The following is a 27,821-nucleotide window of genomic DNA, read 5'->3' as shown; positions in this document are numbered from 1 at the left end:
CCATTATGAGAGGGAGAGCCCATTGGCACCCTGACAGGAAATGCTCTGGAGCCGGCCCAGTAGAACAGCAGCAGTGTTTTGTATTACCAGCTGAGAAACTAATTCAGGAATGGCTTTGGGATACCAGCTGAAGGCTTATGAAGTTACACACTCTGAAATGAAGTAATGGAGGAGGCAGGAATGACTGCCAGAAAAAACTTACAAGCTAAACCACTTAAAGGCTGCGTTCAAGCAACACAAGTCAGAGGAAATTCAGCTAATACTAGAATCTCAATGGACACTACAGTGAAACTCTCAATCACCAGAGAGCAGAGAGTCAATTACCGATATACACTTATAGATATAGGTATTGATAGAAAAGGAAAAAAATGCTAAGAAAAAAACTCCAGATTTTTACCAGGTCCTTATAAAAGGAACTCAGATTTTTAAACACTCCCAAGCTCTATAAAGGATACGATGACATCCCTAACTCCAGTGAGTACATCAGGCTCTTAAAGAGGTCCTCTGGAAGTTGTGGAATTTTCTCAGGGAATATCTCACAGATGAAAGTGATCAATTTGTAATATTGATTACAGAGGGATGGAAACTGTCAAAAGAAAAAAATGGTAATTTTAGAATCAATCACATAATTCTATTCTGACATAATTTCCATCTGTACAAAGAGACAGGACTTATGCTTTCCACTGAAGAAGAAAAGACAATTTTAGTAGACAACTTCAGAGTCATTAGAATGGCTACAACTTTATTAGCAAACACTGCAGTACAATAAGAAAACATTGCTAAAGCTAAACAGTTGATGGTGGGAGTCTGGTACCTGCTCTATACAAATGCAAGGAGTTTTACTTCAGACATGAGCAGGTCTAGTCCTGTGGGTTAGAAGACTCACGAGCGTTTGGAGCACAATAGAGGGGCTCCTAGGGTACATCCTTGGACTGAGTTCCAACTAAAATGGATGTAGCTCTCACGCTCAGCAAGCGCTACCAGATGAGAAAGCATGTTAAGAGGGGACAACTGAGATACACTTCAGAAGTGTTTCCCTGAATCAAAGCAAAACATTGACGCAGTGCAACCCAATGAAATACTGTCATTCCGTTGTTTCGTATTTTACTGTTCTACTGACAAGCTGCTGATGTCTATGATATGAAAGCCAGTTGTGTTCTGAAAATAATTAAAGAGTTACTACTTGCTCCCAGATTTAATGTTGTGGGGTTTTTTTGTTGTTTTGTTTTGTTTTTTGTTTTTTGTTTTTGTTTTTTTTTTAAACTAGTATCACTGTTTATGCTTCCTATCACAATTCTGACACTATCAAAAGAAGGATTCTACAAGCCACATTCCAGGTTTGGTTAATTGTTGACCTGCACGGACTCACTTTTAGAAGAAAAAAGTTTTTGTTTAGGCCCTTCAAATATATGTTTTCTCAGCTTACAATATTTCTTTTCAAACAGTACCTAGAACTACAGAACAGTTATTTACATTTTAGAAAGCCTAGAAAATTCAACTTATAGAGGTGGAATGCATATAGGAATGAATTCTGGGAACTCATTACTATAAAGCTTTCATGTTCTAGCAGCTATGTGTAAAAATATACTTACCTTCAGCAGATCCTGGGACATTAGAGGCAGAACTAGATTAACCCCATATAAGACAACATCTGCTGCTGATACGGATCTGTTTGCAGCTTGTCCAGGCTCATGTCCTCTAAATACTTCATCTGTAGAAAAGACAAAAAATATTTTGTATAAAAGGAAGATTAAACATATTGAAGGAAGAGTCCCATTTCTTTATTATAAAGAAATTTTTAAAAATAGGACTATTTCCCTCTCCCCAAACAAAACCATGAGGCATTGTATTAAAATAGAAACTTAGTGAGTGAAGGCTGCCACATCACTCTATATTTATATTCATTAGGACTAAGCATTTCATAATCATATGTACCAGATGGTGTGCTAAAACAGAACACTTCAGATACTGAGGGCTCCCTTCCTTTACAGAACATTGCATTTGTTTCCAGTGATAGCTGCTTCATGCCTGCACACATGAACAGATAGTGAGCAAAATATTACTGCATTTTTGTACTTTATATATATATTATATATTTACATATGTTTATATATATTTTATAAACACAAGGAGAAAAAAAAACAGGAGAGTTAATGCAGAAAATTCTGTAGTTTAGATGTTGCCATGTTTTCTCCAGTTACAGGTAAGACCTACATTTCCCATCAACTGGCAGTGACCTTACTTTTATAATTCCTGCATTGAGTCAGCAACAGTGTGCAGGTAACTTTCAATACATTTGATCTCTGGGCGTTACATTTAGGTAGTATTCACATTCCTTAGTTTCATGGTAAATATTTTACAGTGTTTTCCATGCAACTAACATCCAATGTCTGACCTCAAAGAGAACACGTTACATGGCACTGAGCTGTCCATTCAATGGACAAAGTCTAAATCTGGTTCTGTATTTGCATTGTGCATGCATGACAGAAAACTAGACTGATGCACTGAATTTCGGAGTACAAGGTTCTGTCTTTCAAGATGTACCTCAGAAAAGCAACGAACAACATCAAAACCACCTAGGCAGATTCAGTTTATTACTGAGCATGTTTTCTGTGCAAACTGTATAGGACGTGGTAAGATCTGGATCATGCAAATGTGTTTCAGCTTATTCAAAAGCAATGCAGCACAGCTGAGCTAGAACTGGCAGATCATATTCAGGACTACTGCAATTTTAAGTGGCAAACACACAGAAGTAACAGGCTGGGATACAAAAAAGAACCCTTAACTATACCCACATACCATAAAGCATATTCTGTGAATGAGGAATACAGAAAACTCTCAAACATGGCAGAACTTTAATGAGCTCAGCATTTCACAAAAGCTGGATCTTGTACTAAGATAATCCATCAGTCCTCTTGCAGTAATTTACTATTCTGACTTCTCTATGGGTTTTTTTGTTATAAAACTGCTGCTACTACATGTTCAGACTCGCAACATTCAGATTTCAAGCCGTTTCATACATGTCCTATTTATTTTATGAGAGCGATAATAATTTCAGATGCTAGAATACTGTGAAAAGCCCTTCCTTTGCTACTGGCACATTAAATAGTAATTTCCATATCCTGATCTAATCAAGCCTGAACTTCAGTTTTCACTTTACCTGGCTTGAACACATGCCCCACAATGGTTTTCACAGTTTATAACAAAAGTTATGGTTCAGCAATTACCAATTCCTTCATACCTGTATCACTGAAATCTATGAATTCTTTTGATAGAAGATTAGTGAGAAGCTCCATAATAAGTAGGAGATCCTGGTACTGGTCTTCTTCTGCTGTAACATCTATCCGTTGTCGACCTAGATTATTCTTAGAATACACCTGAAGCAGAGTTAGGCAGGCCTCATACAAGTTCATGGCTTTGGCCTACAAAACAATGTTAGATAATAAGAAAAATTCCACGTGCTAAAAGTGACACACTTTGTTTTAAGATGGCATTACTTGGTTGCTGATACCTCAAGATTTTAATTTCCATTACATCCACTTTTTGTAACAACTGCACACAAAATCATCAAGGAAACAGCCACCTTAAACAATAAGAGCACTTACAGCCATATATCAAGATGCTACTGATTGAACCAGCAGAATATTACTTTTATCAGTTCCTCAGTCTTAAAAAAAAAAAAAAAAGACAAGAGTGGCTTGGGACAGGCTGACACATCTCACTAATCTCTCGAACTAGATTACCAACAAAATCCCTTGGGGACTCACTTCAGCTATCGAAACTCAGAGCCACAATACACTGTTTATGCATACCCAGTTTGGAACAGGCAGGAACTCCTCTAGATGCAAAAGCAAGATTAGCCAAGAGTGCAAAGATGTAAGTGTACTGCACTGACTCATTTTACCTGTTACCTTCCTGGTATCTATTAATGCCTTGTTTAGGACCAAGGCAGTGCCTCTATGGTATGCATTTGTCACATAAAACAGTGCTGCAATTCTCCTAGACTAGCCTTCAGAGAAGTTGGATATGGTTAAAGAAAGTACTCAACATGGTCTGCACTCTTTTGCCACCCAGGCATAGAGTTAGACTAGTGACGGACTGTGGATAAGTTTACAGGTATAAGAACAGTCTAGATGTCCTGCTTTTAATCTTTGCCAAGTGTATGTTTTTATCAAACAGATGTGACCATATAGCATTTCTTTCTCTATAGAATCTAAAAATCACTACACTTCATTTTGTTTAAGGGACAGCACTGTATACACATGTACACATGCACGCGTGCACACACACGCACACACTCCTCCCCTCCTTCCCCTTCTGGTTGTATTTACCTCTCCAAGATAGCAAATTTGTTTATGTGCAACTTCAACAAAGACTTCTATTATGAGATTAACAGTCTCTGGTGTGTTTTTGTATACTTCCATTAAACCAATGCAATTATTAAGGAAGTCCATTAGGAAATTGAAGAGAATTGCTACGTTATCAATCTGGGTAGCCTCAGCAATGCCACAGAGTGCTTCTAGTGTAGCAGTGATTTCCTGTTTCACTTCCTCCTCCTGACAGATCTGCTGAAAGTTTTCTTGGTTTATCACATTCAAGAACCGCTGCTGAAGTGGCTGAAGAACCTTGAAATTTTTTAGAAAAGTCACATTAAGATAAGCATACTCTTATATGAGATGTGAGGTTTAAGTAACTTATCAAGGTCATGGGTTGCTTTTGGCATGGCAGTACAAGAATCAATCACTTCCAGTTTCCAACGGGTCAGTTATGTTATTATCTGTCACATTAACAGAAGCTGAAGTGGTAGTCATTAGTGATTCTCGTTATCTATCATCACCTGCAGGCTGGCTTCAAAATGAGCACGTCCACAAATATTTTATGTTATTTTGTAGTGTTATAAACAAATGACAATGACTTTCTCTGGCTCACAGTATTTGATTCTCTTCCATTCAGTATTAGGGGGCAAAAAATTGTTACAGTTCTTCAATGAAAGCATCAATGAAAGCATCATTTAAGATTCATATTCACAATTATATTTGTCATGTTATGATTCTCAATAGCGCAATCTCTTTTGTAATCAGCTGTGTTTGGAACCTATTTAGAAACTTGCATAAAAATAGCTAAATGTTTTTCCCAATTACTTCCAGGTGCATTATAGTCTTACCTTCAATCACTAATTTCATAGCTTTGCTAATAAAAGCAAGTTTCTCTCAGAAGGCCAATGCTTAACAAACTCATGCAGTGCTTCCTGACCACGTTTCAGCTACTTTCTAGCACGAACCTTTCTGGTATTAAATGTCTGAGCTTTCATGGAGCCAGGGCACAAAAAGCTGGTCAAGGCTCTTCATTATGTTTCACATTAGCTTTTAACTTACTGTCATTATCATTAAGTGAATAATTAAATAATTCATAACACCACCAAGTTAAAATAAAAGGAATAAATTACACATTTCCAAGGAAACTTCTTAACCTTTTGTAATAGTCTCTTTCAAGCATACTGCTATACTGGCTGCTTCATGAATTCTCCAGGTAATTATTAAGTGTTTCTGATTAGGTTGTGATGTTTTAGATACAGTTTTTGGCAGCTCATGGGTGCCATACAACTATTGACCTTCAAAGGGAGAATAATTTAAAAAATTATCAATATTCAATGTTCAAAAATCAAAATATTATATACAAGTTCATTTTGTGTCACCATAAAATTCCTTAAACTAACTTGTTTGTACTACTTACTATAATGGAGGTAAGAGAAGAATCAAAATAGCTTACCTCTGTCCAGTACTGTTGCTTTGTTTCCGTATCCATATGAGCAAAACCTCCTAAAACTAAAGCTTTCATTAGTGTTCTCTGCACAGAACTGGACAAATAGTGAAGAGGAGGGCTTCGCCTTGCAAATTGTTTAGCTAAATTCCACCAGTTTTCACACTGAATAACTAAGTTTGCCCTAAAAGAGGGAAAAACCAGTTTAATTAAAGAAAAGACTTCACAAAATTGTATGAACAAAGCACATCAGGTTGCTAGCAGTGGCGAGAAGATTTTTTTTTTTTTAAATTCCTTTATTGTAAGGCTAAATCGCCTTTTGACTTTCATTTATTAATGCCTCACCTCTAAGATTTCTGAAGTATATACTCTGAAAATAGCTCAATTCATACAGGAGAAAAGCAGGAAAGTGCTTTAGTTTAACACACATACACACACAGAGAGTTAATAGACATATTGCATGGATTAAAAGCTTAGTCTCATTATGTCATGATAAAATAAGCAGTTTATTCCAAAACTAGCTCCTGTGGGTTTTAATTTTTTTTAAAAAGAAAATTCCTCAAGTGCTTAAATCCTCAAACTTCAAAACAGTCTTTCAGCAGACTGAATGCATGATTGCATGTTTAATCGCATGTCAATTCACAGAAGTAAAACATTCAAGAATTTCCTGCTTCACAGTTTGTAATACCAAAGAAAACTCTGAAATTTGTCTGAATCTGCCAAATCCTGGATTTTAAAAAAATTTTTTAAATGTTTTCAAAACACATTTTATACTGGCTTAGCCAGTATCTCAACTCTTAATCCAGAAGAGTTTCTTCAACAAAAATAAACAACAATGCAAAACTCCTTGCAGTAAGAGTGGAGACCAGGAGAGTTTTCTTTTCTCACTGTTTAAAGAGTGAGGCACAAAGGTAAGGGAAGGAGAGTGCACTTCTAAACAATAATAAAAATTAAGTTATGCTTTGTCAAACACAGGTCTCACTCCTCACTTTGTCAGACAATTTTTTTTTCCATTTATAGTATGTTACTAAAGTAATTTGACTTACAGAGACATGAATATGAAGTGCCCTATTATCTGGATTACTTTGGCCAAAAAAATTTAAAGGAAGCAAAAGAAATTTTTTGACTTCCAGAGGTATAGCAACTTACCGCTCTCTCCTTTCCACTAATGTTACTAGCAGTTGTACAGTATCATTTGCAAGGTCCTGCTCTGAACTCCACACTGCCAGGTTACTGATCACTTTTTCTAAAAGGTAACCCACAATCCACTGGGAACCCTCTGTATCAGCACCAAATGCTGTACTAAATGGCAGACTTATCTATAAGAAAAGCATTAAAATGAGTGAGTTTTACAGAAGCCAGAACCCCAAAGTGTATGGTAATCATTGTCAGCAAATTCTTTTCAGGCTGTCACTTCTTCCCTACTTAAAATACACAAATGTCACACAGACAAAGGCAAAGAATACCTGTAATACAAAAATCTTTGCCAAATTTATCTTGCAATTTTAAGCACAACACCAAAAACAAAGAAAAGTTTCAACCTCATTACAAAATCAGGTTTGAGTATGTCTAGCTTTTAACGCTTTAAAAATTACAAGATCCCAAAATCATCTCCCAAAAGTGTTTCCATAAATTTATGATGAAATTCCTCAAAATTCAGTGATAAAAATTATTAGAAACAAACTTAGCTGTTGATCTAGATAGAATCTTGTAAAAACTCATTTTCATTGCAATTTTTCTGCATCTGCTTTCTGCAGACTGTTCCTTCAATCTATACATCTTTCCTAAAAGATGTCAGATTCTGGTCCTGGCACATTAAAATATGCTTCCTTGAAATTGCCTGTTCTCCTACTTTTAAAAAAAGTTTCTGAAGAATGAAATCCAAGGATTTTGTAATAATTGTGCAGGGGCTTCCTGTCAGCACACCACTAACAATTTTAATTTTAAAACTCATGATATATACATGACTGAGCATAAGGTTTAAATAGAGGTTTCAATCACTTTCACATGTTAACACAAACTAAGCATGTTCATTTCCTATACGCTCTATTTTGTTTCTTCACGTTGCTTCTCACATGAATCTCCTCCTTACATGCTCTCCAATTCCTCCCCAACTGGTACCTGTACAAATTTTTAGCTCTGCTGTAAGTACAAGCTGAATAATATGGTTCCAAATATTTACTAGTCTATGGTACACCTATTTTTGTTAAGTAGGGGCCTCCTGAAGTGTTAGTATTCTTAGTTGCTTCAATTGTGGAAATAAATGGGAGGAGGCTTCCTTCTCGTGAGTTAGAGCCAACAGGACCTCCTCAGGATGAGTGGCCTCCGTCAGCTAGCTGGATTACAGTTAGTTTGATAAGCAAAATCAGGATCAAGGTCCAATCATGATTAGTGCTGTCCAAACACAATAAGAAGTTGCCCTTTACAAAGAACGTACCATTGAATCATGATACATACAATGAGAACATATGAGGACGGGGAAAGGAGAGAAAGTAGCATGACATTAGCTAATGTATACTACTTTGTGATGGTGTTAAATATCTAATTCTGAATCATGACCAGGTTACTCACTTAAACATCCACTAAGGGCAACCACTGTATTAGAGATGAACTGTAAGATCTGATGGATAGTGAGAAGTAGCTTATAAAATTGCTGTAGTCAGTGAGTTTCACCCACTATGCAGCCTGAGTGCGCGCTAGGCTATTCTGCTATGGCAATGGCTACCAAAAAAAAAAAAAAAAAAAATATCACATTTGCACCAAAATGTGCAAGAAGGGTCCCCTAACAACTTATATTTCTGCTTTTAAAAACTTGAAGAAAACATCAACTTTCAAACAAATTCCAAAATAAACCACAACGCATTTAACATTAAAAATGCTTTATCACTGCACTTTAGAATAGCTACACTGACATCAGAATTCACAGGGTAATATTATTGCTAATACTCACCAATTAATTCATAAAAGTTATATGCTTACCTGGTCATACAGCTTTTCATCTACTAGGAGGTAAGTCTTTGCCCAGCGCTTGAGGAACCATACAATATCTTTGCCCATCTGGGGGCTCAGGAGGTGTGTGAGATTTGCCCTTATTGCTCTAGATTCTACTTCTGACACTCTTAAAATAGCAGATAACAACCTGCAGATTTAAAATACAATGAGAATGCCGAGACTGGTTTTTGAAGAAGCAATGCAACTACCAAACACTTACATTTTTCATTAAATATGACAGAAGGAACAGGATAACACAAAGTAGTTTAATTCTAATGAAGCAAAACGCACCTGAATTTATTATTGCTTTAAATGCAAGGAGAGAGAGAGACAGGACAGACTGGCAAGTATCCTCCAAAAGGTCAAAATATGCATTAAAAGGTGGTTATCTTTGACACCAAGATTACTGCAACAATGAATCCTCACAAGCATTCTGACAGACACCGAGGGAACAAAGACAAACGGGCTACTCCTTGGAGTACTTGAAAAGCTTTTTTGAAAAACTGACTCTCCCTTCCTTGCACCACCAAGCTTAGTGACCAAGTGGGTCCTAATTGTGCAGCTTTTGCAGTGTGATGCATACTAAAGAACAAATACAGAAATGACCGGTTATTTCTCTCTTTTTCTTTACTGCAGAGAAACAGTCTGAAATAGCAGATCACCAGGTGATTGCATTAATACAATCAGTCCATAAAACTACATTAAATATTAGCTTTTGTAGTATATCAATTAAATTTGGTAAGAATGTGATAGTGCACAAGGAATTTAGGAGTTGACAGTGACCTATTTCTTGAAGACGTTTCAGAGATATTGCCAGAGCGCCTCAAATCTCTCTTTATTTATATCTGATTTTATTCCACCACCACTCAGACCCTGCATCAAGAAATCCTGTTTGGTGGCCACTTCTTGAAGCTGCCAATAGTATCAATGAATCACAGTATGGTTAAGGGTTGGAAGGGACCTCTGGAGATCATCTAGTCCAACCCCCTGCCAAAGCAGGTTCACCTAGAGCATGTTGCACATGCGGGTTTTGAATATCTCCAGAGAAGGAGACTCTGCAACCTCCCTGGACAGCCTGTCCCAGTGCTCTGTCACCCTCAAAGTAAAGAAGTTCCTCCTCATATTCAGATGGAACTTCCCATGTTTCAGCTTGTGCCCATTGCCCCTTGTCCTGTCACTGGGCACCACTGAGAAGAGTCTGGCCCCCTCCTCTTGACACCCACTCCTAAGGTATTTGTAAGTGTTGATGAGCAGTATTCAAACTTCTAAACGTTAGGTGCATCATTGCTAATGAAGATCCATTTTTCCTAGCCTCTTCCAGAAGAAGAAAACGTTAAGTATGCAACAACTAATCTTCCATGTCAATTAAAAGTGGAATGCAATCTTCTGAAGTGTGAGGATTCAAACTGAGGAGTCCTTTGTGGGCATCAGCCTTCTTGCAAAAAGAGAACGGAAATCCCCTCGCCTGCTCCTTTTCTAGGCTAACAGTGATATGTGTACATAAGTGACAACAATTCCTCCCGCACTGAGGACCAATTTTGCTGCTACTGCCAAGCTTGGGCAGTAACTCATGTTCAAAGTAGACAAGCTCACTGACACTCTGGAAGGCATTTGCTTAAGCTGTATATGTGCTGAATGAATTACAGAGTATACAGTATATTATCTAAAGACTTTGATCTACCAACTTTTTAGTAATTTAAGTAATTTTAAGGATTTTCTGTAACAAATAGATCAAAGGTGAGTTTTCAGTAAAGATATAAAAATATTTCTGTTTATTTCCAAGACTTTGGCTCATGTCCTCTGTTAAGACTATTAGGTCATTCTAGTCACTTCAGCCCTCCCATCCTGACTCAGTTTGATCTGGTTTGATGTCTTACTCTCATTTTTCTTCTCAGTCCTCCCCTGGATCACCTTGACTTGAAATATAATCTGTATTTACCCTGCCTTTCTTTATCCTAAAAAAAAAAAGAAAAAATCACTTCATCTTTTCTGTCTTTTCTTAATCGCTTTTACAGCATTGCCTTAACATGCTTGTTATAAAACCATTGTTATAAATTATTTGTCCTTACTTTAATACTAGTTAAAAGAAACATTTCTTTTCCAATGTTCAGTGTTTACATATTGCTTTTTCACTTTTCAAATTCACAGAAGTCCAGTCACATTCTCACTTTTTTTCTCTGAAAAAGCCTTTAACATACTTAATAGCAGGAGATGAATCCTTACCTAATTACAGAATCAGTTCTGTTGTACCCTGGGATGGAAGAGGCCTTTTCTCCTGGAGATCCCAGAATCTGAAGTGTTGTATTGATATCAACCTCAGCTGAATGTTTAATGGAATATTCCATTACCTCTGGAGGTATTAGTGGAGTCTCTCCCTGAGTATCATTAGCCAAGAGGTAGCCTTATATTAAAAAAGAAAGAGTGATCACAACTTTCTGCCCTAGGTTAACTTACAGCTTTTTGATTAGAGAATCCATTGGCTTAACTGCAGACATCACACCAGAATTAAATGTTTGTACAAACCCTGACTAGCACTGTTCAAATATGTGTAACATATTTTAAGGCTTTAGAGTCCTTAAAGCCATTCAGTAGATAAGAACCTCAAGTGACAAGAAACCAAGACTGGAAAAGAAACCACCAAATTAAAAAGCAAATAAAAGAACATATAAGATTTGCTTCGTGTAAAAGTACTACAGTCAATTCAAGTATTGAGGGGAAAAAAAAACCCGAAAACAACATTTTTTTGCCTTTTTTTTCTTCTTCTGTTATGTGATAAAAAGTGCCTTGATTTTACATCTTCCTCACCAAGTCCATCTCATTTGGGACTTCTGTTCTGCTAACATTTCAAATCTGTCACAGGCTTTCAGACACCAAGTACATGTGCTACAATAAAGTTTTCCTTGCATAGCAGCTGCAGATCAGGTGAAGCATGGGTTTTTATACAATATTCTGGTGTCCAGATAATTAATACCAATTCCAGCTTTAGACGTAGTTTTCAATGTCTGATCTCATAACTTTCTGTGAGCTACAAACTCCATCCCACAGTGATTCAAAAATACTATAAATACATTCATGTCAACATCTGAGAGTGACTAAAACATCAGATGTTCAAAAAGATCCCAAAAAATATTTCTTAAAGTACACGTTTCTCCTAACAAAGTACAGACACCGTCTTAGTTGTTATTATGTTTTGCAAATAGATGTAAGATAGTTCCATCTAAAAATCAAAACCAAAAAGGTTCTAAATTCAAGTTCCCTGAAACATAACAAAATGCCAGGACATGGACCATCAGCACTGAGGTATTCTGGAACTTACTTGATTATTTGCCACCACTGAGTAATACCGTTATCCTGACCTCATGTTGATTCCCTTATAAAGTCATATGCCTCCAGACAATACAACTGATATCATGAACAGACTAATTTCTTGAATAGGTTGACTGATAACACATCTTAAAAAATCTGTAACAAAATTAGTTACGGGAATTTCCAAAGGACATTACCTCACGTAAAGATTTCATCAATCTTTTAAAGATAACGTTCATGTTGCTCAAGGCAGATGAAAGTAAAACAAAGACTTTGAGAGTAGTGTATGTAAGATGAAAGCATCATAAGGGATAAAATTTATAGTCAATTAAGAGTAGTTGATATACAGGTATTTTTTTTCCTGAGGTGTTCCAGCTGCAATACCAGAATAAATACTATTTAAAGCTGTTCACTAACCTGTGACTAAAATAAGCCAATGAATATCCTCATACAGGTCATCAAGCACTTTATTGTCAATTGAGCCTGATGCTGGTGAGGCAAGTAACTGCTGCTGATGTCTTTGCAACTGACCATGGAGCCTTGTTACTCGGTCTTCTAATAAACTGTGAACAAATAACAATAAAATAATGTCACTGTTTTCAAATTGTTTTGGCAAAGTCAGGCTTTTCATATGTGATGGCTTTGTTGATTTGCATTCATGACTATTTTTTTTTGTACCTTGTAAGAAGAGGTATACAGTGTTCTGCAGCAATTCTCCCCAGCATGCCTACGCTGGCCAACTGGTCACAGAACTGGTCTCTATCATCTTCCTGCAGTTCACTTATTTCTTCTTCTTCCCGAGAAGCCACACCATTGGCAGTCTTTGGTTATTTCAACAAAATTAGAAGCAACCAGTTAGTGTTATGCTTGTCAAATTATATCATCACCACAATTTTCTACATTATTTTGGCTTTTTCTTTCAGTGTTTTACACAGATGAACAACAGACTTGTGCTAAATTGGACACAGAAGAGTTAAACAGAGGAGTAAACATGGCTTCATGTTGTTTTAAAATCAGCATTTCACAAACACATTAGCAAAATGCCACATTCAGTTAATTATATATTTGCTACCGATTCCAATAGAGCTCTCAAGTCAAAAGATTCAGTTTGCAAAAACAGTCAAGGATAAGAGTTATGAAAATAGATACTTGTTATTAATAGGATAAGCACAGGCTGGACAATAGCAAAACAGCTTCTTTACATCACAGGGTATACAAATCAGCTCTGTCGAACATCCAACTGCTGGAAGCATGATATAAGGTACTGAATGACTCTGGCTCACAGAGCTGGTCTGCAAACCTAGCGGTCAGAAGATTGCGGAAGTGTATTTGCATTTCAAATCACATATGTAGCAGATCAAGTACCATTTTAAATACCGGAACTTCCATGCTTTCCCCTGTTCATTAGTCAAAGATATTGTTCTCAGTTGTCTGAGATCTTACATAAATCACGTAACAGGTAGTATTTTTCATGATGAAATGAAAATCATCTCTTTCATTAAAGATTTTCCATAATCTGTTATTCGAAGGGAAAAAGCTTTAAAAAGTAAATGCTATAACCTCAGGAAACGAGAAGACTACTAATCATCACCATCAGTTCTATGTTTTGCTGATGCAGAAGTTGCACTGTTTGATGTCTCAGAGCTTATCTTGTCTGCATTATAAAACTACTTAAATAATAATCAGACCTTACTCCTTGAAGAGATGAACCATGTTATTTAGAAACTAACTATCGATGTTTTTTAACATGATGTTTTTAACAAAAATGTTTTTAACAAAAACTAACAAAGTAAAATACAAGTGACAGAGAAAGCTATCAGTCTGCTTTGTTTCTATAAAGGCTCTGGAAAACTGAATCCACACACAATTCCTTATCCAAAGTGCTTTTAACCCATCTTTTCTTTATGTAACCCAGCAAATCATTCTCTTTTGGCAACTTCAAAGTTGCAGCTGTTTACTGAAGGGTGAGCCTCTGCTTTCAAAGCAGAGACTGAAAGTTCCTGTTACTGCTTTGATATTGAACAAGAAGCATTCTAAAATGCCAGCTGTGGCTTTTAAAAGGTTACCCATGGGATAAATGACTTATCTCACAGAATGACATGAATTAACCTGTGTATACAAGTTATGTCAAGACCGCCTGATATGAATTCAAAGTTCTCTTGTGAAATATTTCTCTTTGTTTAGGCACTGTTATTACCATCTGTTACATATTGAGATAGCAGAATTAAGTTTTATATGGTGCTTTTCAGAATGAAGTATCTCGGGAGATCATTGCACAGCATCAAATGAAAGAGAGATTTTATACAGTTATTCAATCGAATCTATGCAATAATTAATTCATCCAACATCTACATCCAACTTTCTGTATGAGAGTCTATTTCAGCACGATCCAGACTCCTGGCAAAGAGACTAATCTGCTTTCTGAAAGGTTCAAGAGATCCTTGAGGTACTTTTAGGTTTTCTCCATAAGTCACCTCAAAAATTCAACTGGGAATTCATTTTATCCAAAAGAACCACATAATATTGCAAGTTTCTTCTAGTCTGAGCATAGTCATTCTACCTTTTTTTTTTTTTCAGATATTTATGCATGTCAATTATACTTCAAAAGTATACTTGGAGTCAATGTATGGGAGGTAACAACCATATAAAAGGCTTCCAATTTCACTGGGTATTTTAACTAGGATCCTAGTCCAGAGAAGGATGGTCAAAAGTTTAGTCATTGCAGCTGTGGAAAGAACAGTAAGATGCACGTTGGTTTGAGTAACAGGTTTACTTTTTTCTGTGGTTTTTTTTTTTGTTTGTTTGTTTTTAAAGTGATTTCCAACTTTGTATTCCTTTATTTCCTCTTCAGAATGAGAGAAACAGACTGGAAAATTACCACTGACTAACAAATTCAGCAAATTTTTCATTTCCAAAGTCACAAATAGTAATTCCATACTAGCTCCCTTGAGCTACATAATATAGTACACACCAAAAGACATGGGCTAGTTACTATATATCATCACCAAGAACTACTAGAATGAGGGCTTACCAAATTCCTTGTACCATCAGGAGCAGCTAGATGGCACTGAATGTAGGAATTAAAGACCTGAACAGCATGTTGGGTAAAGAAACCTTTATGGAAATGTTTGTCATCTTGTACCAAAGTAAGCCAAGATTCCAGCAACTTATCATATGCTTCCATATATACCATGTCATCTTTGTCAAGCTGTAAGAGATGAAAGAAACAAAACAAAAATCTTATTCCTAAACTAAACCAGAACAACGTATTTACATCCATTATTATTTAATAGATGTTGAAATGTTGAAAAATTCTAATGTTGAAAAAATTTTTTAAAAAAATCAGTCACAAAACCCATCTAAGGATAGCCAAGAAAATACCAGAACGAACTGAAGCAACGCATTGAAAATGTCATTGCAGCTTTCATGCTTGCTAGGCTTTAAAAAACTGTCAAAGTATTTAGCTGTTTCTCTTCATCTGATGTTCAAAACCAGGAGCCTTAAATTAAGCCTTTAATGCATAATTACCTACATACAGGAGCTACTGAGCTTTTACGCCAAAGATGCTAAGCTTCTCAGCTCTTATTAGTAAGAACAAAGAACTGAGCCATTTCTTTTTAATTAAATAGACAAATATAGAACATGTGCATATAGATTTGCTTCTAGTCCACTGTTTCTGAAATAAAGAGAGAGAAAAGATGACAATTCTCTGTTCCAGAGGAAATCATTGTAAGATTGCGTGTGTTCAAGAAACCTTACTACAGGTAGCCAGTTTTGATGATACACAACTTCTCATTCTATGAACAGACCAAAAAAAAGTGGAATTCCACAGCATAAGCCTGCACCTCCAATTGCTTAGTGCATTTTAACTGATGCTTCATGTCTTTAGTTATTCCTACGTGTTTCCACGTAGTACAAAAGTTGCAAAAGAAAATAACATATCTGAAAAACAAAGTCCTGGGTTACAGGCAAACTGAAGAACCCAAATAGGAAAGAGGTCATTTCTTTTTAAAAGTATTTTTAATGTACCTATCAACTTTTTGATCTGATGCAAAAATTGAACTTTAGTAAATATATCCAACTTTAAATAATTTAAAGTGTGACTGTATGGATAAACATGCTGCTAAAGCAGGACATTTCTTTCCTCTAAGAAGTCTTCTCAAGTTTTAACCAACAGATCGCTCACAAAAGTTACTTTGAGATAGCAGAGCTTAGTAAAATGATTCCTTGATGAAACAAAGAGATATTAAGGCCTTAATCATGCTCCAGACAGAAGAATTCCTGACTTTCAGTGAAGTTACAAACACGGCTGGATGAACAGGCAAGGAAAAGAAAACACTGGCTGGATGACTGATTAAGAGGGAAAACTGATATCACATTGGAAGCATTTCAAGATAGCTTCACAGCACCATTTTATAACTGCAAATTGGTCATATTTACAGAAGGTAAAATATAGGAAGTGTGAAAACAAAAGCAGAAGATGACAAGGAGAGAGGCAAAATTGTATTCAACGCTAACATAAGCCACAAATATAGGATGGACACCACAACGTGTCTTTTTAAAACTTGGCTAAGGGACACATGAATTCATAGACAGTCATTCAATCCCGAAATATTCTGAGATGTGTGTGTAATATATTTACATATATAACTTACATATAACTGTTAATAATTTATAAGAATCCAGAGCATAAACCAATAAACAGACATGTCTTTTTATGAACAAAAGAACTCAAATCTATCCAATTAATTTATTTGAGAAGGTAATCCAGAAGTTAATGCCACGAAAACAAAGTTTTTAATACTTTATGGTATTCTCATAAGGAAGTTAGGATTAATAAGTGCCTCCATAAAGTGTGTGTCCAAACAGCAGAAAGAGTTTATCCATATAGAACAAATCTGGTCACAAAGGAACCTTACTAAAAATTCCCAATCCTTATTTCAGATTAGCTACAACTGGGCTACCAAAGATGTCATACAGGTAAACTAAGTGACATGCTATACACTGGGGAGCTGAATTGTTCTCGTGGATCCAACAGAAGCAATGGCAGAGCCCAGTTCAGAACTCAGATCTTCAGGGGAGGCAAGATACAACCAGTAAAGTCAAAGCAAAGATGCTTAATTTCCGTAGTATGGGAAACAAAAAGAAAATTGGTACTTCTGCCTTCAGTCTTCTGACCCTTGGAAGAAAGAGCACTTCTAAAATTTGTCAAGCAGCAACATGCTGGAAAGAGTTGGAAGCACAGCAGAGAGGACCAAGCTCAGAATGTTATCTCCCATCACATGATATTTTAAAAAAATATCATGAAACAGGAACAGTACATAAAGATTCATTTTGAGAAAAATAAGCGTTTGATATAATTTCTATTTGACTTTTCATCCGACATCCTGTTCATAATCTTCACTAATTCAGATGGACTATTTAATTTCTACTGCTGCATAAGCACTAAGCATTGAGCAAGGCAAAGCACAGCTGTGGACAAGTGCCTTCTCTCAGACCCAGTGCTGTTAAAGGAAGAAATTACTGTTCCAACTTGCACCATAAACTAACCCCCAGCATCGCTGAAGCTTACCACCCTCCACCAGTGTAGCTGTTCAGCCAAACGTTTCAACTTCCTTCAGCCAATCTCCCCAACCCCAACAGGCAGGTTAATGTAAAACAGCATTTGAACATGATGTTTGGATTGTGGGGTTTTTGCCCTTGGCTAAAAATCAGTATTAGCAGCTTTGAAGTGGTTTGCATATTATGGTTCAGGACTTCCCAATTTTGACAGTTTCCACAACAGGTCTTCAGCTAAATAGATTCCTTGTGCCTGACAGGGTTTCTGCAATGTTCACATCAGACGTTCTGCTTGCAATATGAAGTGGCAGAAATATGGGGAAAATGGCTTTTCTGACCAGCAAAGCTTAAGGAGCACGCCTGCCTGCGCTCTGCTGCACTTCAGATTTCTGAAAAGTTCCAGGAATATTATCTGAGGATTCTACTGAGCCCAAGCACACTGCATGTATTTTATCTATCAAAAGCTCTTAATTACAGACAGCACATGAGCTCACAGAAGGTGTCACTACAAGCAGTCTAAGCAAGAAGTTCAGGGAACACATTAACCATGGCTGGGACATTCCTAAGTCAAAAGATTTTTTCAGGGATGCAAAGTATATGCAAAGTTTCTACAGGATCAGCACACAGTATTGTTACGCCATCTGGATTAAGTCAGCAATAACTTAAATGTCTCGGTAGCATGCCTTATTGCTGACACACTGCTAAGGTATAAGAATTATTTTTTTGAAGGCCTATCACCGCAGAATTCTGTTTCATCCTGGAATCAGAGAAACAGTGTGAAGTTGAGATATCTGTAAGAGCTATGACAGAATGGAAGGGGTGAAAGTGTAATGTTTGTCTTCCCACAGAATGATTTGAAGATTCAAGGACAGTGAGAAAACTCTCTCTTAAAACAAAAAAATCTTGCATTCTCTCTTTCTGATGTTGCTGAATCTGAGAACATTTAAGTTTAATACTGAAAAGACTTTCTCCAGCAAAACCTATGGGATTATATAAGTGTAGGCAGACACAGTTTACTAGGCATAACTGGCCAGTCATTTCCAAAACAAACTTTGTACCAGATTGTGGTACAAGCTACTGTAAGCTTTTGCTGAGGGATAAAGTGTTTTGAATGGCGTTATGTTGAGCACTGTTTTCATTAAACATGGTTGCATATTCTAGGTCTCGCATAACAAGAGGCTAACTGAGGAAACAACATCCCTTTAGTCCCTTTTAAATTAATGATAGGTGCCTATGGTTTTGATGCATCTTTTCTATAAAGGCTTCAGGAGCATTCCTAAATGTGCTGGTGAGCACCAGAACATATGTTCAATGTTCTACTAGAAAATCCCAAAATCAGGGCAAGTTTTGACCAATAAGATTTGAAAAGTAGCTGTATTTTAGATTCTAAATTTAATCACTATTTTTTTGATTAAGACATGAACACACTTGAAAGTTTAAGTGAGAGCTAGGCCAAGTGTAATACATTTTAACCTTGCAGCAAAGACATGATCTAATGCTCTGCAATGAATGCTAATTAACACACCTGTGATTTCTGGAAAGAAACATGTCCACCAAATTTATAATTAAATACTTCTATAATTATTTTCAAACTCAGGTAATTAAGCCCAGTTGTTATAGCAAAACCGGTAAAAACTCATACTTTTTAATGGCAACTGGGAAATATTGGCTAATATCTTGATAGTCTCATTTTAAATCAATAGCTACTGCACATAAATAGCTCATGTGCACGATTACTCACCTTAATTCCTACGGGCTTTTTTCCTTAAACTAGGTCTCCTTGGAAGTTTATTTTTAATGCAATTTTTAGAAGCAGAAGACTTAGACTATCCCAACTGCTCTTTAACATTACAACCAAAGTTTGAAAGAAGTAAATAAACAGAAAAAAATCCTCTGAATTTCTGTGCTAGATTTGTACACAGAATTACCATTTGAACTATGTCAACAACGAAGGGATGATTTGAACAGCTTAGAAGTATGGGGTTAACAACAGATCTTAACAGCTACATTCACTTAAAACAGAAGTTCCTGACTCAGAACTCCTGACAGCAGTTAAGTTTCAGTCTGTCCATATGTTCAAGTAGTCATTTTAAGTGTTCAGGACTGTAGCCCGTTCATTATCTATAACAGTTTTCAGAGAAGTCCTACAAAACTAAGTCAGCAATATTTAAAGACTTTAATATTTTTAAATGAATCCATTCTTTTTAAAATTAAACAAGTGCTTTAAATCAAACCAAAGTCTGAAAGATGCACACAGTGTGTAATTGTGTTCCTTATGTTGTTTGAAACAAAAAGAAAATCCTCTCAGATGTGATTTCAGAAGTATCTAGAACACCACCATTGAATTCACAACAGTTATTAATAAAACAGCCAAATTCTCATGTTGCTTATGCTTATCACAAATAGAGAGAAACAAAAAAAAGACTACCTACTATTTGAGAGCAGATACTTACCACTTCTTCCAAGGCAGCACTTCTTCCAAAAGAACAAGTGAGATGTGCGAGGCAGTTAACAAATGAAGAAAAAAGTTCATTTGGAATGGCAGTTAAAATATTGCGAGGAAATACAGTTATCAGGTTGCTGATAATACTGGAAATTCCCACTGCTTCAGAGTCTTCTATTTCAATTCTATACATAGAAATAGCAGTTAGTTTTTTGCCATTAAGAAAAATGCTATAAGTGAATTAATTTTGTTGAAACATTTTCACTCAATAAATACATTTCATATTACTTAAGCACCACCTACTTTGAACTGCCTTTTCTTAATTTCAGTAATCCAACAGTACACACAAATTATACCCAGAAATAAGCAAGCCATACCAGTTTTCCACACAGATACGTTACACCAAACTAAAGATTAAAAGATGCCATCTAAATTTAGAGAGCAGGCATACATACCCATTGATAGTATTCAGTAATCCCTCAATGAAGTGTGCCAGGTAATCAACTTGCGAACCTTCATCGGGAAAGACTGGCCCGTGCAAAGACGCCAGCTGTGCCAGACACTGCAATGAATCTTGGGCCATATCTGTATCTTCTCTGATTTTTCGATGTACCTTTCAGGAAGTGAGATACTTAATAATACATGGAAAATAGGGTGTTCTTACAACAGTCACATGGCTCTCAAGCCAAAAGAGCACACACCAAAAAAAGCTTACTATAACTTCCATTCAGTCTGAAATACAAGGGTTTCTACAACCCTCTAAACCATAGTAAATGTCAAGATCACAATTCAGATCACAAAATGGCAAGCCTTGATTCAACTCACTGAAACTAACATTTAGTTAAGTCTCACCTACATGTTGAAAATTGAACTGTCTACTGAATGTTATGTCCTAAAGAGAGAAACAGATGCTAGCCAGTCAGACATAGAGCTCCTTCTAAAAACAGCAATAATGACAGTCATCTCTATTATGCTAAGTATGCCTAGGCTACGCAGTCTTGCTAAAGTTAGTCAACAAGTTCAATCAAGATTATATAGATGCTTCTTTAGCAGAGGTAAACACTGAAGACACATACAAAAATGAATGCATCACTTCCTTGGCAACACCCTTACATTATACGAGGCCAACAGCGATCTTCCAGCATTTCTGCAAACTATTACGTTGTTACTTCTGCTGGTGAGACTTTCTAGATTCAAATCTTAATATTTCAGTAATTGTATTCTCACATACTTATTTTAATTGTCAAGTATGTATTTAAAGAATTTTCTTAGGCTCATGCCTCCTATTTTTTCACATAAGATTTACTGAATAAATAAGTATAGGGTAGCTTTTTCACCCAGAAGCAAATTTAGTTAAATTATTTCAGCAATATTATACATAAAAGTACAGTTAAAACACTAACCATTTCTCTGTGGCGTTATAGTTGCAACTTCACCCAACTCATAACTCGTTGGATTAGCTGCACAGTTAATCTCTGAAAGATCAAACTAGCAGGAGAAACAAACCCTGTGACAGAAATACCCCTCCTAACATACATCCCACACTAGGCTGAGATTAGAACTGAAGGCTCTCTAACATGGCAGTCCCGCCAACTTTTGCAAGGTTATTAAAATTTCTCAGATCAGATAAACGAATATAAATTACTATCATTCACTTACATTACTTCAAATAGCAAACTAATACTACAAGCCTCAACCATTGCAAATTAGGAATCTAAAACCAAAACTGAAAGCATGCTCCCCTGGCTAGCATTCATGCAAAAATAATCAAATACAGGCATGTTTTGGTTACTATTAAGTAAAATGCAAATGTATTAAAACAATTCTGCATGTTATTCAAAACATTATTGTTATCATGAATAAGTAATTGTAAACCAATCAAAGAAAAAGATATCTAACTCTGACAACTTCATACTATTACATGAGGAAGGGTTAACATGTAAGCCAAAAAGTTATTTGCATGTGGAGGTTCACAGCTGACAGTAGCAACTGTCTGGATAGTCTAGACAGCTGTTCAGATTGTGTGTAGCTGCTAAGAGTTCTACCAGTGATTTTTTCACCTTTTCAAAACTGCTGGAACAGATAAACTTGCAGTAAAAAAAAATTTTTTTAAAAAATCTAATTTATCAAAAAAATCCTATAAAGTAAGGACACGTACCCAAACACATATCAGACCACTCTCAAGCAGCACTGGAGAGTTATATTTACTTTGTCTAATAACAATTTTGTCCAAGTTTTGAGCACATTATTTCTCTGCTTTGCAAAAATGGAAATAGCCTGAGAATGCTGAATTCTCAGGTCCCAAGAGATGTAACATAAGATAAAATAGAATAGTAAATTCATTTATAAGCCAGTATATGTTGCTGCTGCAGTAACTCCCAGCTAAGCAATGACTACGAACTTCTCCCAACAGTTGTAGAAAGAAAAAAATACTAGTTTTATCCAGTTTTAATATCATGGGGTTTTTCACATGATAGAAATCGAGTATTACATCCCCTTCTCCTAACTCTACCTCTTTCCCATCCCTCCTAACTTAATCTATTTTAACTTGTTCGGATTTACTTTGTGAGAGGAAAGAGATGCAGAATTCCATATGCTGAAACTGGCTAGAATTGCTTATTTTCAGCTGTTCTGTTGAGCAAATGCTTTAAGATCAGCAAACGCATACTGTTCATTTGATCTTTTTTTGAAAGCCATTACACCTTATCTGAAAGATATACTCTGCTACTACTCATCATGCTTGGTTTCGTTCGATGAGTTCATGTCCAGAAGTATTAAATGTATAAAAGTTTAGATAACTATACACCTTTTTCTTTTGTTAATGGTCATCAATGTGAAGCAATTTATAGGCAAAATACATATTCAGTAACCTAGGAAAAATACAATACTTCTGTTTGCTTTGAAAAGCAAGCTGAAGTTAACAGAATCAGTCCTACCTGATGCAAAAGGAAGAGTCCAACAATACAGTTTTAGAACAGGAAGGAGCTGCTTTCCCTGTGGTCTGGACTATGAAAGTTGAAGAAAGAAACTTACTGTAAAGAAAAGCTCCATAACTCTGCTGTCCAGGAGGGTCTCACGCCAGGATTCTGTTGGCTTTAGCATCACATTTTGTGAGGATTCAAACATAGCTATATAATGTCTGCCCAGTTATCTGGTGTCAAGGTCAACAATAACATTCCTACTTGGCTTTAAAAAAATCCTAGATACAACAGGATCCATTCAGAAAGAATGTAATGGAAACAAACTTTAAGCCTCTTCACATACACAGCATAATTCATGCATGAGGCCAAGGAATAAAAGGTATTAAGTATTGAAAAAAAGAATGCTCCAGGAATGTTAGATAACAGTTTGATCATAATTATGAGACATACCATAGTGATATGATCACTTTGATAACCAGGGTGTCTAATGTGACACGGCGAGAAGGGAAAAAAGCAACCGCAATTAACAGGTGTTAAAATTCATGCAAAATAGGAAATCATTTTCTAAAAAATTTTCCTGGCAGCTTTTAAAAAAAGCCTTATGATAGCTAAAGATAGCTCATTGAAATCTATATCCTACTTTTCTAAATAGCCAAATATGTGTCACAGAATGCAGATATGTTAGCCCTGCATTAATCTACATTTTTTAATCACACTGCGAAGAACAAAAGCATAAGGCACCACAGGGCATCGTCATACTAAATACGTTTGTAAGAGACGTGCATGAAAAATGCGCCCACCGTGAAGCCATGATTTTGCTGCACTCATTTCAGTTCTTAGCACGTGTTTTGGAATAACTTAATTTACAAAGTTCTGCAAATGCTCTAGTACAGAAAAAAGAGAGACATGAGCAAAAACATTTAAACAAGCAGGTCACATTTTTGTCCATCTGATCACACAGAAGAATGTTTATCAAAGATTTTTGAAAGTGCTTCCTTCTGTGACACCCTTGAATCCAAGTAGTAGTAAAACAGCTTTAACTCAGCAACTTAGGTTTTCATTTGTCTTTTTAAAACCCTTCAGTATCCTCTCTGATCTCTTTCTAACCCAACCATCAGAATAAGCAATAGCATGCTCAGCTGCATGTAATTCACTTATTCATAATGAACTGTATTAAGTTTTGTACTATAAGTCATCAGGTATTATAAAAAACTTGTACCAGAAAGTCCTTATATGTCTAGAAGAAAATAAATTTCACAATGGTATCATTCAAGAAAGCAGACCCCTTAACTTTTTATGGGTTTTGTTTAAGAGAACAATTATAAAGCAAACATCTAGCTTAATGTGAAGGATTGGGGCACAAAGCAGGATGCACAATTTTAGTTTATTTACACTTGTCTTCCAAGTTCTTTCAAAAACAGGAATTCCTAACAACACCATGCAGTACTACATTCCAAAAAAGCTACTTTTTCCACGGCACAACGCCAAGCAGACTTTCGTTGGTAGTACATGTCCAGAACTGTTGTCAGCACATTATAATGCATAAGAACAATCAAGGATTTTCACATTAATACAAAACAAAACCAGTTTCACCTTTTTCAAAATTATCAGTGTGCGTTAAACCATACCAGGTCTACATTATTTCAGATGGGGAAAAACTAAAAATGACAGAATTGTCTGTTTTACTTCCATCTGAAATACAAATGTCATTTAAGTGATCACAAATGCTTCAGTTCTCCCAGATTAAAAAAAAAAAGGCGGGGGGGGGGGGGAATGTGAAATTATCACATGCAAGCATCCTTTATCAGGAGTAATATTACAAATTAAGACTAATTTTATCAGATCTGTCACATTAAACTATCTTTCTTTCATTTGAAATGTTTTAGAACAAACAGTATTTTAAAATAGTTTATTAACAAGAGTGGCCTTCATTGTAACTCTCCAATAAAAGATTGGCTTGGAAATACATCAGTATCAGAAGATGATCATAGACACATTATCGATCTCTGAAAATCAATTTGCTCTTCACTAGGTTGAGTCTACAGAGGGGACCAGCAACATAACACTTTTCATGTGGAATGAAAGAAGGGCCAGTTTGCTCTCACTATTTTAACAAGCCTTAGCATTTAGCAGCCCTATCCTGTTATTTTTAGTACTGTTTCTCGCACTAATGGACTGATGACATATGTGACAATAGCAGATTTGTGGGTAAAATATCTGTTCACTGAACAATACAGATTATGCCTGCACCTATCATGGAGATCTTACACCCATTTTCCATCATGTATTAGATGTAGGCAAACATTAACTTAAGTTGGCTGTGGAGATGCTTGCTGCTGTGAAATACCTCAATTTATTCTGTGCTATGGTTCGGTCTTATTAGCAGCAGCGCAGTTATGCCAAACCTAAAAAAAAAGGCACTAAATTATCTAGTACGCTGGTGTACACAGGACAAATGCTGTCTTCATAATCAAAAATTAATTTACTTCTCAAAACTTATGAGGAAACAAAAAGTACAGAACTAGTACAACACTTTTTTGTAGCACTCAAGCTATAACACAGATTTATGACAAGCATAGATCAGTCTACTATGACATCCTAGAGGGTTTGTTTGGTTTTTTTTTTTAATTTGGTGTTTGGGTTTTTTTTTTAAACGAAAAACAATTGTAAACCAATTCTGGTAATAAATACAAATGTTTGTAACATTCCCAATTCTACTGAAGAATGAGTAACTCTCATTACAGTTCACTTTGAATGACATAGAAATCCAAGCTAAGAAACAGCTACCAGAAGCACAGCAGTGTTCCACCCAGTTCACAAGACTTATGACACCAACTCCTACAGAGACCAGAAACTTCTGCTTGAATTGGAACAGATTATTCAGTAACATGTCTCAAGCACACTGAAAAGCATAAGAATATAACTAGAGCCTTCATGTATGATAAGGCTCATATGTTCACTAATTAGTGCATAGAGGACAAGACCATAACATGTAAGACAGATTTTCTTTTATCTTTGCCTAAATTTATGTATGTAGCCATTAGTGTTATGCTTGGTTTTGTTTCATGAGCTGGAGAAAGAGAGTAATCTTTTTTAAAATTATATATTTGTAATTTTAAAATTGTAATTTGTAAAAAAAAAAAAAAAAAAAAAAAAAGATAAATTTGAAGTTTTATATGCTTCTTGGAGGAATATAGTAAAAAAAGAAAATAAAATATAAACAAATGTGTAGTTTTCCTCACACTCTGCCTCTGTCCCAGGAAGGGACTCATAGGTGAGGATGAGTATCGAAATATTTCATATCCTAAGGCAGCCATGAGGAATTATAACATTTCACTTCAGGACTTCCCACAAACTCTATTATCTGAGAATGGATCCCACAGTCTTTCTCTTAAGAGAAGCAAGGCTCGCCCTTCCACAAAGCAGTAAATTAGGAACTCAAAGACCAAAGCTGAGATTTCTTCTGCCAGACCCTCATTCACAAATTTGTCCACAGGAGTGAAGAACAACTCAGAAACAGAGGGAAAACTCCTGAAGTGCTAAGGCCCGAATATCTTTCTTAAAAGTTAATTTAATCACTTTACCTTTGTTGTTTGGAACATTTCTAGAGAACTTTGTGTCAGTCTTACACTGATATTTTACAAATAAAAAACTGCATTAGAATGGTAGCTGCTTGGAAATCCGCCACTCAGGTTATAATACTAATACACTGATTATATGTGGATTTTTAAGACTTTCTCTAGCTTGCTAGCTAATCAGCCAAGCACATGGGATGAATCTAGGAGCAACTGTCTAAAACTGATGCAGAGGCTTGCTGCCCCCTATGGAGAAATGCTTCAAGAACCTTTGTATAACTTGCACTCTCAGCAAACATATCCAGCATTCAGGAGAAGAAATGTATGCTTAAATATTTAATGATTAAACACAAGTATTCTTAACTGTCATGAGAGTGAAACAACTACTTTGTGTTGGAGACACTGGACTCAGATTGCAGCAACAGGCGTAGGAAGCATAGGAAGACCCAAGCTAATTTTAAAACTGGGCAGTTCCGGAGCCGCTAGCAGTGTAGCCATGCCAGTGCCGAGTCTCCTATGTGTTTTTCATGCACTTCCATTATGCATAACAGATGCTACCAATCTGGGTTGGACAGAGTTCAAATCTTGAAAGTCTGCAGAACTGTATGGTTCACAGGATCTCCCAGAAAGGTGTCTCATTCTGGCTTGAGGTTTAAAAGACATTTTCAAAACCGAGATACGAAGAGCTTTGTTCCTTTAACTGTGTGGCCGAGGAACACACACAGTCAAAAAAAAAGCATTCAGATCACACAAAAGCTTCAGTCAGTTCACACAATTGCCGTCACACCACTAATTTCAACGGAACAGCAACAATGCACATTAGTGGATTGTTGGAAAACAATGAGGAAAAAAAAAATGGAAATAACCATTAGGTTTACGTAACCAGTATTTTAAATCCAATCCTCTATTCTACATTCACTTGAAAATTTGCCAGCTTGCCTCCAAGCAAGCAGAGGCACCAAATCCAAAACGAGAACTAAAGCTCATATATATGTTAACAAATAAGGGATAAGCAGTTCTATGACAGCTCCTAATGACAGACAATAGACACCTTTTTGTAGATGGGAGACAGCTGGACAAAAATCTTATGTTCTGTTTAAGAACTTCTCCATTTGAGTACATTCATCCAAAGTCCATTAGAAGGTGGCTGCCAAGAACAGATAAATCCCAAAGTTAAGAAGAAGTGAGAAACATCTCTGGAGGTAACAGAATATAAATTATAATCACATCCTCCATCCATAGGACATATTATATGTCCATGTCAAC

General features: G+C 36.1%; 1 protein-coding gene across 3 annotated transcripts in view; it reads right to left on the bottom strand.

Moving 5' to 3' along the window:
* XPO4 (exportin 4) overlaps positions 1-27,821 on the bottom strand; it is an 88,074-nt gene that overhangs the window by 13,566 nt on the left and 46,687 nt on the right. For 2 of the 3 annotated variants that reach the window (XM_068421872.1, XM_068421876.1), the window contains exons 7-20: positions 23,093-23,205; positions 20,515-20,672; positions 20,070-20,244; positions 15,089-15,265; positions 12,736-12,878; positions 12,475-12,620; positions 10,975-11,152; positions 8,740-8,899; positions 6,910-7,079; positions 5,770-5,944; positions 4,332-4,625; positions 3,242-3,422; positions 1,593-1,711; positions 456-586 (exon numbers count right to left, since the gene is read on the bottom strand). In XM_068421872.1, coding sequence (XP_068277973.1) covers positions 456-586; positions 1,593-1,711; positions 3,242-3,422; positions 4,332-4,625; positions 5,770-5,944; positions 6,910-7,079; positions 8,740-8,899; positions 10,975-11,152; positions 12,475-12,620; positions 12,736-12,878; positions 15,089-15,265; positions 20,070-20,244; positions 20,515-20,672; positions 23,093-23,205 — 2,320 coding nt within the window. The remainder of the gene's footprint in view (positions 1-455; positions 587-1,592; positions 1,712-3,241; positions 3,423-4,331; positions 4,626-5,769; positions 5,945-6,909; positions 7,080-8,739; positions 8,900-10,974; positions 11,153-12,474; positions 12,621-12,735; positions 12,879-15,088; positions 15,266-20,069; positions 20,245-20,514; positions 20,673-23,092; positions 23,206-27,821) is intronic. The other variant, XM_068421887.1, reaches the window with a different exon arrangement.

Source organism: Nyctibius grandis, chromosome 2, assembly GCF_013368605.1.
Source record: "Nyctibius grandis isolate bNycGra1 chromosome 2, bNycGra1.pri, whole genome shotgun sequence".
Lineage (NCBI taxonomy): Eukaryota > Metazoa > Chordata > Aves > Nyctibiiformes > Nyctibiidae > Nyctibius > Nyctibius grandis.
This window is presented reverse-complemented; position numbering and strand designations above follow the sequence as displayed.